The 20,313-nt window shown below is 43.4% G+C and overlaps 2 protein-coding genes across 5 annotated transcripts in view; both read left to right on the top strand.

The window, feature by feature from the left end:
• Positions 1 to 17,067, top strand: part of LOC109411224 (eukaryotic translation initiation factor 4 gamma 3) — a 28,085-nt gene extending 11,018 nt beyond the window's left edge. Inside the window, exons 2-3 of one of the 4 annotated variants that reach the window (XM_019684732.3) lie at positions 10,868 to 11,965; positions 12,038 to 17,067. In XM_019684732.3, coding sequence (XP_019540277.2) covers positions 10,961 to 11,965; positions 12,038 to 16,894 — 5,862 coding nt within the window. In that variant the 5' untranslated portion in view covers positions 10,868 to 10,960 and the 3' untranslated portion in view covers positions 16,895 to 17,067. Of the gene's footprint in view, positions 1 to 10,867 lie in introns of all 4 variants that reach the window. The other 3 variants (XM_019684734.3, XM_019684733.3, XM_019684731.3) reach the window with 3 other exon arrangements.
• LOC109411226 (probable 4-coumarate--CoA ligase 1) overlaps positions 1 to 20,313 on the top strand; it is an 82,786-nt gene that overhangs the window by 24,250 nt on the left and 38,223 nt on the right. The window lies entirely within an intron of this gene.

Here is a 20,313-nt window from a genome sequence, read left to right as displayed (position 1 = left end):
TGCTTTAATAGCAGCCTGGCTATCTGAACAGAAGTATATTACCTTGCCCATGACGTGCTGCTGAAGTGCTGATTGCACTCCGCACATAAGAGCAAAGATTTCGGCCTGAAAAAATTATAAACAAAAGATCACTTGGAGCAAGGGGAACTTAGTCCCAATTCACCAAAAGTGGAATCAATGAAGTGTGTGTTGATCTGCGGTTCACAGGAGTTTCCTCTAGTAGACCGAGTACCCATAGACGGTAAGTGCAAGAAAGTGCTTCTTGTTTGAGATGAATGTTTAGTGGGGCAACGTCAAAGAGAACTTCGAGCGCAGCCGTGGGAGTTGTAGATAACGCTCCAGACATCGCAATTAAGCACATCCTCTGCAGATGACCTAACTTTGATTGGATCGTTCTGATTTCGCCCTTTTGCCACCACACAAGACATTCATAGGCCAATAATGGCCGAACAATAGTGGTGTAGATCCATTTGAAATACTTGGGTTTAAGACCCCAAGTTGTATCAAGCAAGCTTTCTTGATTCTGAACTCAATGTGAGGTGTCCAGGAAAACTTGGAATCAAGAATGATTCCAACGTACTTTACCTGTACTTTACTCGGATTTACCGAAAGGCCATATTGGCGACACCAACCCTCAACTACCTGAAGAGCGTTTTGCATCAGGTCGAAAAGGGTGCTGATGCACATACCGACTAACAATGTTAGGTAGTCGTCGGCACGACCATAAGTAGGAAAACCGCTATTATTGAGTTGCCTCAATAGCGTATCTGCAACGAGATTCCACAAAAGTGGTGATAAGACTCCCTCTTGGCGGCATCCACAAACACTCAATTTCCTAATCCCTGCTAAACGCAATGTCGAGAAGAGATGTCGGTTTTTGAGCATTTGGTGAATCCAATTGGAAATCATACTGCCCCCACTCGCAAAATAGTCCCATATGAATAGGAAACCCAGCAAAGATGGGACTGTTATGCGAGTGGCGGCAGCATAGGTGATATGCCATGACCCCGTGCGGCTTCCAATATGGCATCGAAAGGCACGTTGTCAAAGGCACCTTCGATATCTAAGAAAACACCCAAGCAGGATTACTTTTGAGCGAATGCCTTCTCGATATCGTAAACAACTTTGTGTAAAAGAGTCACAGTGAACTTTCCAGATTGGTAAGCATGTTGGTTCACATGAAGAGGCACATTGACCAGATGAACATCACCGATGTGATGATCGACAATGCGTTCTAAGCATTTCAGAAGAAAAGAGGTCAAACTGATAGGTCTGAAGCTCTTTGCTTCTTCATACGACGCGCGACCTACTTTCGGAATAAACTTTACAGTAACATCCCGCCAGGATTTGGCAATATACCCTGTAGCAAAGTAGTTGTTTCAAAACATGTTTGAAATGATCAAATCCCTTCTGAAGCAAAATAGGATAAATCCCATCTGCCCCAGGAGATTTGAAAGGAGCAAAGCTATAGTGCCATTCAATCGATTCTAAAGTTATGACACTCCTAGCCGAAGCTAAAGAATCATAGCTACAAGAAAAGACATCAGGTTCATCCGAAGATGTAATATCCACACTTCCGGGGAAGTGTGAACTGAATAAACATTCCAAAACTTCCTCATCAGAGAAAGTGAAATCACCATTTGGCAAACGAAGTTCGTTCACTTGAAAATCCTTAGATTTTGCAAGGATTTTGTTCAATCGACTGGCTTCACTCAGACTGGAAACATTTGTACATAGATTTGGCCTTGCGAGTCGACCTGAAAGCCTCCGATCCAGCCGTACGTCGTCTGTTCCAACTCTTTCTACATTGTTTCCTGAGCTTCGCCAGATCAGAGTTCCACCAAGGGGTTCCTCTTGTGGTCTTCACAGATCGCAGAGGGCAAGCTTCTTCAAAAGCTTCCATGATGAAGGCCGTTGTATTTAGTATCAACGGCATCATCTAAATTACTTGGAGTGTGAATGGATGGTGAGTATTCATGCACCGAGAAAAATTTCTACTCAATGACTGAGTTGGCCTTACTCAGAAATCGAAAAATCCTTTGTTTTCTTACTCAGTTTCGGCTAAAAGTGGGACAACCCATTGGCAATGGGTTGTCCCACTTTTAACGGAAACTGAGTAAGAAAACAAAGGATTTTTCGATTTCTGAGTAAGACCAACTCAGTCATTGAGTAGAAATTTTTCCCTGTGTGAAATTTGGCCGCAACCAAATCAGTAAAAAGATCCCAGTTTGTTGACCGGGGATTCCTGAAACACAATATTTGCGAAGTAACATTTAAATGTCAAAAAAGACGTTGCGATGGTCAGATAAAGATTCTTCATCTGACACATGCCAATTGGTCAGCTCGTGACTAATTCTACTAGAGCAAAGCGTTATGTCTAACACTTCCTCTCTAGCAGATACCATAAAGGTTGGGCGGTTGCCTTTGTTAAGTAATGCAAGATCTGTACTACTTAAGTACTCCATCAAACTGGAGCCTCTCACGTTAATGTCTGAGTTGCCCCAGATGATATGGTGAGCATTAGCATCACTGCCAACAATTAGCAAAAGGCCTTTTGAAGTACAGTATGCGATGACTTGTTTGAAAGCATCCGTAGGAGATGGTTCATCATGCGGTAAATAAACTGAACAATAGACGTATTTCCTGTTGAGGTTTTCAACAGGTACATCAATTGTGATAGTACATACATCTCTGGTGGTTAGTTCAGAGATGAGTGTAGCAACTATTGCGTTGTTGACAAGCACTCAAGCTCGAGGCATGACACGTGAGTTTGCCATTTCATGTTTACTGAAAGTAGCAAACACCGGGTTCACAAGGTTTCCTAGATAGAAATTCCCCTTACGGAAGTAAGGTTCTTGGACTAACGCCACTTGGGCTGTACCATTTTGCATAAGTCTACAAAGATTGATCGTTGTTGTTCTTTTGTGCTGAAGATTGATCTGAGCTATCCTAACCTTAGCCACTACCCAAACTAGGAAGATTAAACTCTTCGCAACAACAGCACAACAAAGAACAGCAGCAACAAAACCAGATCGGTATCGATTGGAAAACGCTAAAGGCGAGGGTACACAGAATACACTGTGTAAATCGCATAATGCGAAACCATATAGGTGAAAATTCAAACTAATTAACAACATCTTCATAATCCCGCCCTTATTTAGCCGCAAGTGAGACTAAAGAAGGGCAGCCGATTGTCTCAGAGCAACACAAGGTCCACTGCACCATTGCTCCGGTTAGCGCAGTAAGGGCAACATACTGTGGAGGGCGCCCTGGTACTCCACAGGCTCCGTTTGCGGTTAGGTTTTCATTCCTAGGCACGGTAAGCATGAAGCCGCATCACACCATGAATTAGGGGTCACCTGTTGGTGGACTCTTACCACCGGAACAGGCGATCCGTAGTGTTATTCTTAGCCAATTGCGACAATCGCGTGATTTGTCACGTGATGACACTACACAGCTATCAAGGCTGATCGAGAAAAGAAGTTAATATTGACGATCAACTCTAGACGAAATTTGAAAAGGGCCTATCTGCTTTTTGTAAACAAACATGTTTCTGTCTCTGGAGGGCCCATCTGCATCCACCCACGCACATCAACACCCTTATCAGAAAGAGTGTTCTTCAAGCTATCTGTTAAGGGTGTTCATGTGCGTGGGTGGATGCAGATGGGCCCTGCAGAGACAGAAACATGTTTGTTTACGCAAAGCAGATAGGCCCTTTTCAAATGTTCGTCTAGAACTTCATACGGGCCCGAACAGCCGGAAAAGCTTTGGATTTTGCGGATCATCAGGATGTCCTTTGGTGCTATAGTTTGCGACCTAGCACGCCAGTTTAGCTTCTGTGGGCATGCTGTCGCTTGCCCTGTTTAGAAGATATTTTTGATTTGGTACCACTAGAGCAAGGGGTCGCATGTAAGCTTCAAGACTTTCCTTTAGAGGCGACCAGGCTAGCCTTTATGCGGTGCATTTGGAGTGAGATTTACTGACCCCGCTCGAACAGGAGGCTCCCTCAGATTGATCTTCGGTCAGCCATCCAGTTGGATTGGCGGTATCGGCAGTCGGTTGATCTGTAATCTTCTTTAGTTGGATTTCACCAAATCGGCACATCCTCTACTATGAAGATCCTCTCGACATGAATGTCTTTCGGAATGGATCATTTCAAAATACGCCAATTAGTTGTCGTGATGTCATTTTGGCTTTATTCGGTCGTCGTCATAGCTGGAGCTTTGTGGAAAGAATGCTCGGATCACGTCTGGACGTGGAATCTCCACTTCAAGGATGTTTTCGATCACCTGGCAATCATTTGACTCATTTGTCCATAACTCAGTTCAGAAGCATATTACAGGCCTGGTAGCGAGTCACTATTTAGTGACTTGGTCACTATTTTCGTGTAAGTCACTATAAAGTCACTATTTTCAAGACTTTTCAACTAAAGTCACTTTTTCTGTTAAAAAGTCACTATTTTCAACTATTTTCATCGTCCTGAAATCTTGTCAGTGAGTAGAACAAGTTGATATCTAAAATAGTGTTATTCTAAAGCTAATCTAAAGCTTTGTGTTATTGGAGACAATAAAATGTCTAGTCCATAAAGGTATGTTCGCCAATTCATTAATCGCCTTTATAGAGTAACTTATTAGTTTTGTTTTTTTAACGTATGATTCAGGTGCCTAAACTTCAAACAGGAGTTTGTAGTGCTCCTGGAAAACAAAAAGAAAACTGATTTTTTTCTTTAAATTTTATTGGCAAAATTAATTGGGCATTTTTGGAACTCTTGATGAAACTTTTGGCGGAGTTTACTTTAAAATGTTCAGTGAGCATGCTGAAAGCCTTGTGTTTATTTATGCATATGTATGAACTTCCAACCACACAACCTTTGTTCGGGTTTTGTTCACACAACCTTTGTTCGGGTTTTGTTCACACAAATTTGGAGAAACTATAAAGCATAGTGTTGTGTACCAACTGAACTGTTTGTTGTTAAACCGTTTTACAACTATATAGTAAAGCTGCTATTCAGCATTAGCAAAAATGATTAAAAACTAAAAAAATGCAAAATTTTTCAATTTCTACGAGAATTTATGATTGGAACTTGATGCTGTGAATACATATTGTGAAATAATAACTACACATAAATTTACCTAAATCCAGATACGAACTCGAGACCCGTCGATTCCCAGCCGCATGCCTTCCTATCTGCGCCATCCTAGAGATGATGAATTGCAGCGCTCAAATCAAAACATAAACTTCCCGTGGTTTAATAATGATCAGACTTTGACTCTTATTCAGCAGTGGTGAATTATCACATCATTATGGTTAACAACTGAACAACAAATTAATTCAGCTGTTGTTCAGTAAAAACACATGTTTTTCACCATGTACTGTGAGTCGAAGTATGATAAAACGAAAGCGCTTATTTGACTTGTGAAAAACACATTATACATATACATGTCCTAATTTTTATATGAACTTAACAAGAAGCAGAAAAAAGTCTTGTTAAACTATGTTGTAAAGGAATTACTGCGAGTCGAATAAAAATCGTATTAAACGCTTTAAAAAAGTTTTAAATTATTATTGTTAATAGGGGTAGGCGGGGCAATATGGACACCCTAAGGTTTTTGCCAACTTTACCTGGCAAGATGTCAAAAAAGTTTAGTTTTTTGATACATGTATCCTTTTAAAGTCTATTTAGCATCTATTGCATAAGAATGCTTACGAAGAAAAATGATTTATCCACTTCAAAAAATGTTTTGAAAAATGTTAGTTTTTTATGACCATCTTCAAGCATACGGGGCAGAATGGACACCCCCATGGGGCAATATGGACACCATGAGACTTTTACGAATTTCGTACATTTTTTACACCTATAAAGTCATTTCCTTACAAAACAACTATTATGGATGAATAATACGCCGAAGTAGTTCATTTTTGTTCAGTTAATTTGAATTCAGGCTGTTTTGGATAATGCTTCGTTTTTGTCGGCATGTACAGCTGTGTCTAGAACAACTATTTTCACTGCTGTCGTTTTTTGACCAATTTGTTTCACCGTATGTCTACTATAGTGAACATTTAACCGAAAATATACTGAAATCGAAGAATTTGGTTGGTTTGTGATTTAGGTTATATTTTTCCCTCGCCGTTTCTCTCACATTGATGAGTGTCCATTTTGCCCCGGCAGCAGAAGATATTTCCAAACTTGATTTTTGATATAATAAAGAAGAAAATATAAACATGTTAAGAATGTAGATACAGCAAAACTACTTGCATGTGTTCTAGAAATATCAGGTTTTAATTGACCTGCAATAAATTAATCACTAAATCTTATTTTGAATGGTGTGAAAATTATAATTTCCATGCATAAAAAACGAAGGACGCAACTTTTTCGTGTAAAATCAAGTATAATTTTGATTTCGAATGTTTCTTTCCTGAAACTACGTTTTAGACAAATGGACTATATTCTCCATTCATTAAAAGTTCAAAAAAGTTCGCATATTTCAAAATATTGAGGGTGTCCATTCTGCCCCGGGTGTCCATATTGCCCCGCCTACCCCTACCAATACGAAAAGATGAACATTGGCTACTCTTTCAATTGAAATAGCATTTGTACAGTAATGTGTACAGCATATTTTTAGTTCAACTATAATTAGTATTATAAAGCAACTATTCAGCATGCATGCTTGTTTGCGGCTGGCGATTGTTAGTTGGGTATTCCTTAAAAGATCTTGCATGTGATATTGTATCGCAGCTCCTGGATGAAATTCTGACAGATTTCGTAAGCCTGATAAAATTCATAAGAATATATTTAACAAATACAATCCTGAAAAATGGTGGTTTTTAATCCCTTTAGAATATGTGGAATATATTTTTTACAGTACTCCTCAAATATTTTCTGAAAAAATACCTCAAAAAAGAATAACACTGCATTTGGAAAATATCTGTTGGTAAAAGTCTTTCGGTATGCTTTTGTAGTCCTTGTATGTCCTGAATGATTAATAATAAAAATCCTTGAGATATCTCCGAGATGATACCTCCCCAAAATCTATTTAGAAAATCAGAAAATCATCCAGAAAATAGTCCAATAACTTGAACAAAAATTATTCCCTGAGCTTGGATTATATCTTCCAGGAAGCTTTGATTTCAGGCATGTGGTCGATGGCCTTTGCAGTAATGATTAGAATAGCTGAATGTATAATCAATGGCAAACAATTCTGTAAGAATCAGATCTCCAAGTCATCTGATATAGTTATACTGATCATGACGCTGCATAGTATATCGAACATTTGTCGAAGTCATTTATGTGCCGGGAAAATATAATTCCAAGTTGGAGAGAATATTACAAACTGAGGGAGGGTAATAGGCCCAGTCAGACCCCTGAATGGGCAATGTGGGTTAGTTTATGGGAATGCCATTGAAGGTTTGTAATATTCTCCGAGGCTTTCGAAATCCAACAGGGCGCGTCCCCGGGTTGCGGATAGGGGGAAAAGGGAGATTTTTCACATTCGTACTGTAATCAGCCAATGTGGTATTATCTCCTATGGTGTTGTAGTGCGAATGAATGATCTCATTCTATGGGAATTCGAACCTTGTAATGTATTGTTTATCAACTTCAATTTTCTAAGCTTGATAAGGTTTTGAAGACAAACATGAGATGAGAGAATTGCCTAATAGGAAAGTCACATCAGCAAAGCTTTTACATATGCAAATGCTATCCATGGGGTCATGTCTAGCATTTAATATGCATGGCAATGACTGATTCTTACCTAGCAGGGGTACTACAAGACCACGCGGACAATTCGATTAAAGGCTTAATTGGGGATAATATATTTTCCAGAACTGAAGGGACATTTTTTCCGGGGTGACTGGCGAGTCGGAGAGGGTAGAAGTTTCCGTTTGTTATAATTGACAAAATAAACAATCGGGCGCTTTTTCTTTCTATGACTTGCTTGGTATTTTGTGGATTATTGTTTTTTGGTTTTGGAAGGTATGCGATTCACTATTGAGCCTTAAAGTTATTTTGCATCTGAATAGCATTGATATCGTCAAGTCTGCACCAACACCCTAATCCCACACCAAAATACCCTTTTCCTATCCCATGGCGTTTATGTGGTCAGCAAAGACTATTCAGCCATTACCCCTCCTTATCATCGGCTTTGGACTGACTTGCGCTCTCATTGCCCCACCAAATGCTGCAAAATTAAAATGAAAATGAAAATAACTTGAACAAAAATTATTGTAAATTGGCTGCACTTTTCAAAAGCAACAAAAAGTGTTGTTGTAAATCAATAGATTTTTGATTGTTTATCAATTTTTCTACTACCGTCGTGCGGGGTGTCATTGGGCCAAAGTGGGGTGACTTTGGGCCACTATTCCGTACATTTAGAGTACGACGGGAATGCATTTTGTGTGCTAAACTACTAGAATACAAAATTCTAAGATACTTGGCATCCACCATCAAGCTCTCTGACTTATATTGAATCCGTAGGATCGATGGACCAATGTTACCCTTTAGGCCCAATGTCACCCCTAACGACGGTATTGAAATAATTCCGTTTATCTCGAATTCGTCGAAAACCGATTGTGCTCTAGAGCAACCATGGGAAATTTAGAGTTAATGTTGATCAACACATCTATTGGCGTTCATCAGCCTTATGCTCATCTAGTTGTGCACAATTTCTTGCTAGACAATTGAATATACATGCAATTTTGTACAAATTTTGAAACAAGTAAAAGTTTTTTTTCTTGAAAATGTTAATTATGGGATACTCTAGGGTTTTCTGAATCAAGTTCGTCCAACAATTTCAAATCACTGATCATTTATTTTTGTGTGAAGTCACTCTTTAGTCACTTTTTTGCTATCTGTAAGTCACTATTTGGTCACTATTTTCGAGGAAATTGGTCACTAAATTAACTATTCTGACCATCAGATGTTGCTACCAGCCCTGATATTATTGAAATATGATGTTGGGCAAACATGTAGATTAGTGTTTTTCCTACAATTATCAATAGCTCTTATGTGTACGCTTTGAGAGCGCTAGTATCACCTACCCATACTAAACGATCGAAAAATCCGATCGTTTAGTATGAGTAGGTGGTACTAACACTTTTACGTCGTGAATATAAGAGTAAGAATATGGCGTCCTTGTTGATAATTCGGCACCAACATTTCAAAAGGGCGTAACTGCATTTGGAAATAATACCTTCTTTCAAAGCTGTAGGTCGTACTGCCTCCCTTACACTCAAACCACCGTGGTTGTCGGAAAGAGGAGAGTTTTTCCCATCTGGTACTTGTTGTGAAAAACATGGAAATCATAACACATGATCCACAGCTTTAAAAGAAGGTGATGATTCCAAAAGCAGTTACGCCCTTTTGAAATGTTGGTGTCGAATTGTGGGAAAAACATTAATCTACAAGTTTGCCGAACACCACAATTAAATATTATGCATCTGAACTGAATTGTGGACAAATAATGAGTCAAATGATTGCCAGGTGATAGAAAACATCCTTGCTCCACTTCGTCCATTGCCATGAGCTCTGCAGGGTTTCATGGATGGGGACGTGCTCTTTAAACCACCCAGCAGTCTCTTGATCCTAACAGATTAGAACCTGAGACATTAGAACCATGTAACCGGACTTGCAGATGAGGTTGTTGAATTTGGGTTTTATTGGCTCGTTTCGTTAGACGGTGGGAAAGTCTTTGGGTATTATCCCGTCCTTCACGCTTTTTGCCATATCACTGTAGCTGTTTCCCTCCTGGGTGAGTTTTGTTGTCCAGAAACGATTTTCTAAGGCGCGCTCTTCCGGATCCAGATGCTGCTTCACCTTTTTTGTTTTGTTTGGGGTCCTCTGTAGCGAATTTGGCTAGATCGTTTCTCGAGCGTTTTGAGGAAGTGGGCTCGCTCTCTCCAAGGATCATGGATAAGGCCTCATTCCGGTCTTTTCCCTTCGGATGCGGAAAAGACCACCCTTGTCTTTCGTAGAACCCTTGTTGTTTTCGCATCCTTTGCTACTTGCTGAAAATTCTTGGGGTTGATGATGATCCTTATATCACCAGCTTCGTTCTTTTCCTTGTCCAGTAGGTTGGAGTCGGTCGATGGGGGGTGTCGTAGATCTGGATCAGTATCGAAACATGTGCTGCTCCGGGAGGGGAGGTAGGTGTTCAGGGTCAGGCTATTTCCATCTTCTCCTGCAAACTACTGAGTTAGCTGGTCTTCGGTAAGGCCAAGGTGACTCAGAACATTTCCGCTTTGCTCCCACACGACTTAGAGAGGCAGTTGTTACCTTGAAGGTTGTTTGTAGAATTTGTAGAATTTGTAGGTTTGTAGAATTTGTCCCACGAGTAGCTGGGAAACAAATGTCCGGAGCGGTGTTTGCCCTGGTGCACCCAAGGCTCCGTTCGCGGTTGAGCATGTTTAGAACCCCCTCGGCACGGGTCGCTTGACATCTTGGCATTGAGGTTTATCCACGATGGCCATGAATAACGGCCAACAACCTTTCTCCTTTACCAGGGCTTAGCACCTGTAGCTCAAGTTCTCAACAGTTTCAAAATCTTTCGGAGTTTACGCACTATGCGTAGTGCACGTTCAGCGTGCCTGTCTTGGGCATATTGACCCCAACATCATTCTAGGATTAAAATGAGAAACCTAAAGTGCTTTTCATTTTTCAAGCATGTTGATGTAAATTGAGAATGTAGTCAAGCCTTAAGAATTATCAGAACATTCTCGGTAGAAAGAGTTTGTAAAAATGTAATTATGGTACGTGTAAATTTGATTTAATCTCTATATACAAGGCTGTTCAAAACTACGCGGTACAGTCCCCGGGGCAACTCATTACCACATGAACCCAGATACTGACCCTTTTGGTGTATTTTTCTTCTAGGAACCAACGACAAAGTGCTAAAAACAAAACGGCAACGGCAGCAAAGAATGCTTCTTTTGGTGTGACGTCAAATATCCCGAGACCGTCGTAAAAATGCAGAGTGGAGGAGGACCGATGCAGCCGGGTCCGTCCGTAATGCGAGGACTAACGTCGGGAACTCCGACCTCTTCACAGCAGCAGTCCGATATGCAAAAGATGCAGTCGCAACCTTCCTTGATGAGTCAACAGTACCAGCCGCAGAGTATGTTCCGAGGCGCTGGTGCTAACCAGAATACGCGCCCGCCGCGTGCCGCCATGGTACAAGGGTATGGTACACCACCGTTTCTACCTCTTTACCAATTTCCGGGATTCCCACCGCGGATGGGTCAATGGAATTATGGCTCGATACCAACAATGCCCTTCGCGCAGCAGTACTTTGCACAGCCGCAGCATATAATTCCCAGTCAGCATCAACAGAGCCGACGCAATCCGGGCGGCGAAAACAATCTTGTGAATGTAAATAGCAACTATTCCGGAACTCCTTCGAACGGAAGCACTAATCAGCTTAATCCGCTAACGACTATTCCGCAGATGTCGCAGGTTCAGATGTCCCAAGCGCAACCGAATCAACAGTCGTCCCCGATGGGCGTATCGCATGACCTTCTCGTGATGCAGCAAATGCATCCTCAGCCGACACCCCAGCATTCCGGTCCACAACCGGGATTACCACCGGGTGCCCCTGGGCAAGCGCCGATGGATCAGCATCAGCCAAATCCCGCTCAAGTCAATGTCGGAGCACCGCAGCCTCATCACACGTTGATGCCCCAATTGCAGCTTGCTCCTCATCTGCCAGCCCCACCACAGGCAGCTCCGGCAGCAAAGGTTAACAAAAAGAGACAACGTGGTGCCCGAGCAATTGCAATCATCAATCCGGATACCCTCGAAGATGTTCTAGACAAGTATTATGACAATGATTCAACAGCAGCGGCGGCAACGTCCTCAGCGACGTCCTCAGTAACGACAAGCGGGCCACCTCCGTCACTATCGTCCGGACCAGCTGGGGTCGGAAGTTCAGCGCCTCCGCCACCATCAGCCAACTACAGCACGATTCCTCCAAATGTACCCCAAGTTCCACTAAATCCTCCAGTCGTAGAATCCGATTATGATAATTATCCGCCTCATCCTCACCAGGGAACTCCGGAACTACCACCGGGTGGCATGTTGCTGCACCATCAAGGGCCACCCCACATGCATCATCCCCCCACAAATCATCCTCCGCAGCCGCCAGCCCATGTTCATGCCGTTCCCAATCCAATGTACGAAATTGGACGAACGCCGACCGGTGCCCAGCAGCCCCATGAACTGGTCTACCCTGGTCAACTGAAGACCGGTAATCCTCCACCACATCTTCCTCCACCATCACTTCACCATGGAGTGGTACCAATTGTTCCAACCGCAGCGGAAATGACCACGGCAAGCGGAACGCCGGTAGTTTCTGCCAACGCCAATGCGCCTTCGGTAGAAATCAAACCCTACCAGCAGCAAAAGAAGAAAAAGCCGGTCAGCGAACCGCCACAGCAGATGCTTCTTCAGCAGCCACCACCTCCGGTTCAGCATCCCATCCATCATCAGCATCCTCTTCCAGCGAACATTAGCCAACCACCCCCCACAGCCGATACGATGCCCATTCCTTATGCTGCTGCTGCTGCTGGCCCGGAACGATACCGTACATTCTCAGAGAAATCGATTGCCGAGTCGACCCTGTCGACCGATGCGGAACCATTCGTTTACACTGGTCCCACCAGCATTGGTAGCAACAATCACCAACTGCATCAACACCAGCCGCAGCCACGGGTAGAAGAAATGCCTCCTCAACTGGTAGGACCTCCCCCGATGGTAGTGCCCCCTATGGTAATGCCGGAGCAGCAACAACCACAGGAGATCCCAGTTTCGCTCAACAAAACACCGGAAGTGGTGGTGGTGGAGGAATCGAAGCGAACAGCAGCAACAGTGGCAGTAGACACATTAGTTGCCAGCGTGGAGAAGCTTAGCGTGGAAGAAGATCATCCGGTGGAAGCCGCAGTCGCCGGAGGTCACCACAACAATAACAATAGGAAAAATAAACAGCATAAGAAGCGACCGGAGGATGGATCGTCGGCTGCTAGTGAGACTAGCAACAAAGAAACAGGCAGTAGCAAAGCTCCTGCTACGGCAACGGTGGTAGTGGTGGATCAGCAGAAACCGGAATCAGTTGACGAAACCGATCGGTCTGCTGTTGTTGTCTCACTGAAGGAACCTCATCAACAGCAGTCGTCATCATCGTCGTTAATTAGTAATTTAGTGGATCATAATAATAGTAAGTTAGATAATGATAATATTAATAATAATGTGGATTGCACCAGTACTACGATTATAACAACCGATAATACAACAACTACTACGACAGATAACAACACCGTCGCATCCAAGTCGCCGATGGAAAACAAACAGCAGCCTACTCCGCCGAAGGTGGTGGACGTGGAAAACAACGTTGAATCGCAGCAACCCGAATTCAACGCCAACAAAAACGTAGTGGTGGTGGTAGAAAGCGCAGCTGTGGCACCGCCTACTGTGGTGCCCTCCAAGGAATCTACTCCAGCCCCAGTTTCAGCAGCTCCGCCATCAGCTGCAAAAGAACCATCGCCTCCGGCACCTCCCACGACGGCCACTCTCAAAGCTCCAGCAGCTCCAACGCCGGCAGTGGCTCCCATCAAAAAATCCCGCTCCCTCACACTCATTGAGTACGATCCGGACCAGTGGAGCCCGGATAATCCGACCGGAAAGAAGAAGTATTCCCGCGATCAGCTGATGCAGCTGCAGAATGCACCACCAGCCAAGGAAAAGCCCCTGAACTTGCCCAATTGTCTGGAACGATCCAGCCACGGCGGAGGCGGCCACTCGATGGGTGGCGGCAACCACTACAACAAGGGCAACTTTGCGGAAATATCGATTATGCCGACCTTCATGAGAGGAATGGTCGGCGGCGGTGGTAACATGAACCAAATGCGCCAACCCTACCCCCCGAAACGGCCGTCCCAACAGGGCAATCAGGGCCAATCCGGCTCGCAATCGAACAAACAGTCCCAGCAAGGTATGAGCAAAACCGGCTCCAAAATCATTCGGCTCCAGCTGGACGAAGAGGTCAAGCTGAACGAATGCGAAAACGCCTGGCGTCCAAGCCACCTGCAGCAAAACGATAATCTCGACGAAGTTCAGAAGAAAACCCAGGAACTGTTCAAGAAATTCCGCTCCGTACTGAACAAACTGACCCCGGAAAACTTTGAAAAGCTGGTCCAGCAGGTAAAATCCTTCGTGATAGACACCGACGAACGATTGGACGGTTGCATCAAGCTGGTCTTCGAGAAAGCCATCTCCGAACCGAACTTCTCCGAAGCATACGCCAAAATGTGCAAAGAGATCGGAACGATAGCGGTCGTGGCGTCATCCGAGAAGCGCGTCCTCAGTTTCAAGAGCCGCCTGTTGGCGCAATGTCAGGCGGAATTCGAGCTCCGGCGAAACGATCAGACCTGTGCCATTCGTGACAGTCGCATCAAACTGGAAGCGAACAAGAATCTGGCCAAGCAGCAATTCGAAGAACTGAAGGCACAACTCGAGGAAGACGAGCAGAAGGTGCGACGAAGAGCCGTCGGAACCGTACGGTTTATCGGTGAACTGTACAAGCACGGTCAGCTGACCTCCAGCATCATGCACAGCTGTATCAAACTGCTGATCGACAATGATAGCCGAGCCTACGACGAGGAAACGTTGGAATGCCTGTGCAAGCTTCTGACCACCATCGGTTGCAAGATGGAGAAGGAGAATGAACAAGACTTGCGTCCCTACTTTGACAAGATGGGAGAAATCGTTCGAAACAAGGATAAATTCCGAATCAGCAGTAGGATTCGGTTCATGATTCAGGATGTGATCGATTTACGTCGGAACGTTTGGCAGCCCAGGCGGCAGGATCTCAATCCGAAGACGATGAACCAGATCCAGAAGGAAGCCGAGACTGAACAGCTTCAAATCAACATGAGCTACGTTCCACGAGATATGGGAGGTCGTGGAGGTCGGGGTAACATGCAAGGCGGTGGTTCTAAAATGTCCGGATCGATGGGTTCCGGCGGCGGCTATGGCCAGGGATCGCTCGGACGGGGCGGCAACCAAAGTTCGATGAAGGGCGGCCGAATGCAAACCGACGACGACGGATTCCAGCAAATTTCGAACAATCGAAACAACCGACAACAGCAGATGCAGATTGATCCCAAGAAGATCAACATTCCAAGCAACTTGGACATTACAGCACGGCTCGGATCGGCGGCAAGCTATCAGGGCTGGAATAAGAACAATAACAACATGTTTGCCGCTCTCAACAACGAAGAGAACCAGAGCGGCGGAGGCGGCAGCAGCATGATGGATCGCGATGGCGATCGGGACCGAAGGGATCGGGACCGTGGCGGTGATCGTGACCGAAATCAGCGTGATCGAGATCGCGATCGGGATCGCAGCGGTAGTCATAACAAGAACTCCGGAAGCTACCACAAAGGATCGATGGAGCGGGAGCGGTACAACCGGTACGGTAGCAGTAGTAGTCAAAACGATGATCGAATGAACCGATCGTCGCGTGAACCGTCATCGGGCAGCATGAGAGGTCCTATGGGTGGCCAGCACAGCAATAACCAAATGCATGATCGAGACCGTGATCGAGATCGTGGCAAAATGCCACCACAACAGCAACAGCCTTCGTCGATGCAGGGACGATCGTCACAGCAGCGACATATTCCACAGCCAACAGCTCCTCTACCAAGTAAAATGGGTCCACCAACAGCTGGCAGTGCGATAACGAAGTCCGGCTCTGGCCATTTGTACCAACAGCAACAACTGCCTCAGTTTGCTATACCAAAAGACGTCCCAACCCGGAGAAGCTTCCCAACTCCCGACGAGGAAACCGAAGCAGAGATACAGAAATTCTCCAAATTCTGGAACTTGGAAAGGGATCAAACGGAAATCGAAGGAATTGTCCAGGTGCTCAAAGACTTCAACATCAATCCCGAATACTATCATGCTGCCATCACACAACTGCTCATGGACAACATCGAGCGGGATTCTAAAATCCGCGATTTGGTTGCTCTTGTCTTGTCCCAGATGTTCGAAAAGAAGGTCATCACCAAGGCCGACTACTTGCACGCCCTCGAGGAAATGTTCAACATGGCCGATGATCTGATCATCGATATACCTCAGCTGTTCAAGTACCTTGCCTCGTTCTATGTGACACTCCTGAAGCAGCGACACATCAGCTTGAGCGATGTCCGGAATGCGGCCCAAAGTGTCCTGCAGAAGTCCGGTGCTACAGTGTTGAAAGAACTTCTTCTCCAATACGAAGCCCTTTACGGCAAGGATGCGACCGTCATGCTGTGGTGCGAGTCATCCCTGAATCCGACCGATTTCATCAAACTGGGCAGCCCCGAAGCGGCTGAGAAATATCTGACTGAGGCCAAACTGGGCTACCTGCTCGATTCCAACAGCAAGTCCCTCGACATGGCAACCGTTGACTCCCAAATCAAAGATTTCCTGAAAGCGAATGTCAAGTTTATGGACATCTACAACTGGATCTCCAGCTACGTTGGACCGGAACGTAAAACCTCCAATGAGTTCATCCGAACTCTCACGAAGGCCGTGCTAGAGCACTGTATAGATAACAAAACAAAACTGAACGTTACGGAATTCACCAAGTGGTTCCCAATCCTCCAGAAGTACATCGACGGCAAACCGGAACGGGAACTGCAGGCGATGTACGCCATCCAGCGGTTAGTGGTCGAGCTGGAACATCCGCAGAGCCTTCTACACTCCATGCTGGAGCAACTGTACCAAAATGATGTGATAATGGAGGGAATCACCCTCTGGGTGGATTCAGAGGACCCACTCGAGGCATCAGGCAAGGGAGTCTGCCTGAAGGGAATCACGCAGTTCATGACGGTGTTCATGGAGAATTCGAGCGACGAGGAAAACTAATTCTGAACATGTTTTTTTTTTAAACGCGTACATATTTGACTAAAGGAAAAACATTATTATACCTACTATGGATAATTGATAAAAATATAATGAATAAAATTAACGTTAAGAACAACATTTATTTACATATATATTTATAAATTATCAAATAAAGTATCTGGTGAACCACAAAATGGGATGGTTTCTTCTTGGGTGTCAGTAGAGACGGCATTGCAGACAACGGTGGAGAAACAGTGACACGTTATTCAACTTTCAAAAAGTCCTATCGTGTCACGAGCTCCATCTTTTGTCGATCTTGTTCGATGGTCCCCCAATTCGTCATGTTTTTCGCTTTTTCGTTTTGTCTTCATTCGCTCACCGCGGCGCCTCTTCAATCCAGTCAAAACAGAAAGATAGTATACCTAAGAGAGACGCTGATAGAAAATGTGTAAAGTCGAATTCGTTTGTCGTTAGGCCATATTGCTGCCGGTGTAGGGTGCCAGACCACTTGGACAGGGGGTCTAAGTTTGGGCAGTTTTCGCTAACCGAATATTTCAAAAGGGCGGAACTGTTCTTTGAAACAACGCAGTTTTCCATATAGCTTTGGGTTGTATTTCATTGCTCCGCTACTATCGGAAAGAGTAATTCTTCTAGCAGTGTCTTTGAAACCTAGATTAAGTTTAAATAAGGGTGAAAGTAACATGATCAATTTCTTTTCATCGACTTCTTCGTGACAAGAAGCAAGTATGGTTGATCTTTTTGATTGCGTTGCATGCAATCTAGCGCCCAAACGTAAAAAAAATCAAATTTGCATGATTTGTCACTTCAACTTGAAGAAGAGAGAGTCGATGAAGAGAAATCGATCATGTTATTTTCATCCTTATTTAAACTCAATCAAGAAATACGATCAACAAGGGGCTGTCCATTTATTATGTAAAGGAATTTTCCTGATTTTTCGACACACCTTTAAACACCTACCGCCCCCGCCCCCCCCCCCCCCTTGTTAGATTTTTTGTATGAGAAGCTAAATAGTTTTGTATAGAGCGCTAGACTTCTCAAACCCCTACTTCCCGCATAAACCCTTACGTAATTAACCCATGTCCACCCAGCGTCCTATAAATAGGACAGTCCTATTGATGTGAATATTCCCAGAATTATGCAAAATTTTAGAATACTTTCTTCAGAGAAGATGTTCTCCACATTCATACCTTGCTCATAGTGGACAATATAGTTTGTGACTGGTTCACTAGGTGGCGTAAACGATGCTGCAAAGATTACATATTCAGGCTTATGCTGCGCGGCGTGTGAGATGAGACGACTAATGCAAATCAAATGGGATCGAGTCGACTTTTGTCACCTCATTCGACTCGTCTCACTTCACACGCCGCGCAGAATAAGCCTGATTGTCACGATCTATGAGCTTCATTTCTAATGCGAAAAGAAATTTCCCTAGAATCTTGACAATGGTTAATAATTTATAGTTCATTCACAGACAAACAGACGTCTCACTCTACTCACTTCTCATCGTTACCCTTTTTAACGGTTAGTTCAAATATGTTGTAGTTCGCAAATCACTCGGTCACGGCGCTCGCATCGTTTTTGCTCCCGTTTGACGTTTGCTCACTACCGCCACCTACTGAGTAGTTTGCGTAACATAGCTTGGTTAGCATTGGGCGATTGTGTTTTCGTGACGATGATTTTTATCGCAATTTGTTCCAAGTGATACGTCTGTTTGTCTGTGGTTCATTTCTTCGACATAGTCAATACATACAAAAGTCGATGTATGTATGATTGTATGTTTATCTTCTTGTAAATATGTTTGTATGTTAATCTATGTGTAGGGGGATTAGGGGCATAATGGACGCCCTAAGCAAATGAGTACGTAATATAACAGAGCAAATGAGTAGGCCAATATAACAGAGAAAAGCACAACATTATCAGTTTGCTTACAACTGTAACTTGTTAGATATCTATTTCAATAATAATTATTTACAGCAATAATAATTATTTACAGCAGGTAGAATGTTTTTATTGTGAAGAAGTAATGAATTGTAAATCGTGTGTTTTTAGGGCTGGCAGGAAAGGTACGGGACGAAATGGACACCCCTGCATATTTTATGCTAATTATTTGATTATATCGACCAGTTAAGTAGTTTACCTATGGAGATCAATACCACATATATAAAACTCCATCTTAGACGAGTTTACTAACTTTACAAACTTTAGGCTAAAATAACACAGCGCAACATTTTTTTTTGTCTCAAGAGAAACTTATGTGTCTCCGAAGGATTTTGGGCCGCTGAATCCGAATCCGGGCTCAGATTTGCTCCCACACGTCACAATTTTGAGCTATACCTCAATGTATGGGGCAAAATATTATATACGATTTTGGGATTTTTAACTGCAAGCATGGAAATGTTTTTTTTTTAAGCAATCACTTCTAATTCCCTGAAGAAGATGTAATACACATCGAAACGTCGGATGAAGGAGAACATCTGATCGTTTGATCGCAATGGATCACTAAAATAACTAAAACGACCGCTATGAAATGAACAGATAGCGCCACCATAACCTTGTGTGTTTGACGTAACTCGACTGCTGTCACTGTGTAATCGTCCATATACGGTGGCGCTTTTGTTTTGATGCGGTGAGTAGCGGAAAAGTCGGATTCAATGATCCATTGCGACTGCCACGCCGAAAATCCTCCCAGGTGCAATCAAAAGGTTAATTGGTCAATTGACATCTAAATTAACGACTCATGCAAAGTATTTCGTTTCACCTAATCAAATTTGATAGATTTTAGCATTTTATGTTAGTATGAAAACTTGCATGCAACTTTTGGAGGGTGACTTGTATGGGAATTATCGTACCTAACACAAATCGCTTAAAACTATCAAATTCGATTTGGTAAAACGAAATATTATGTATGAGTCGTTAATTTAGATGTTAATTGACCAATTAACCTTTTGATTGCTGAAAAAAATTATTTCCTTGCTTACTGGCTTGCATTCAAAAAAGCCCAAAATCGCATATTTTGCCCTATAAATTGAGGTATAGCTCAAAATTGTGACGTGTTGAAGCAAATCTGACCCCGGATTCGAATTCAGCGGCCCAAAATCTGTCGGAGACACATAAGTTATTGCTCTTGAGACAGACCAAAAGTTAATTTTTGTTACGCTGTGAATCGTTTTGATTTTTTCCCAACTCTCTAAAACGCCTAACAGTATGCAATGCGCGTACATCCATTTGTAATTGCCAGTGTTCATTTCGCCCCGAATCGATTAAAACATTAAAATTGCTATTTTAAGTAAATTCTGATAAAAAATGAAATTCATTGCTAAATCTGCGTATACATGTAGTAGATATGGTAACAATTCACTTGTTTTTATGATGGACACACTCAAACACACGTAATACCTTATATATTACTGCTGCTTCGA

The sequence above is a fragment of the Aedes albopictus genome, chromosome 3, assembly GCF_035046485.1.
Source record: "Aedes albopictus strain Foshan chromosome 3, AalbF5, whole genome shotgun sequence".
NCBI lineage: Eukaryota > Metazoa > Arthropoda > Insecta > Diptera > Culicidae > Aedes > Aedes albopictus.
The sequence above is the reverse complement of the archived record's forward strand: the minus strand, read 5'-3'. Positions and strand labels throughout refer to the sequence as shown.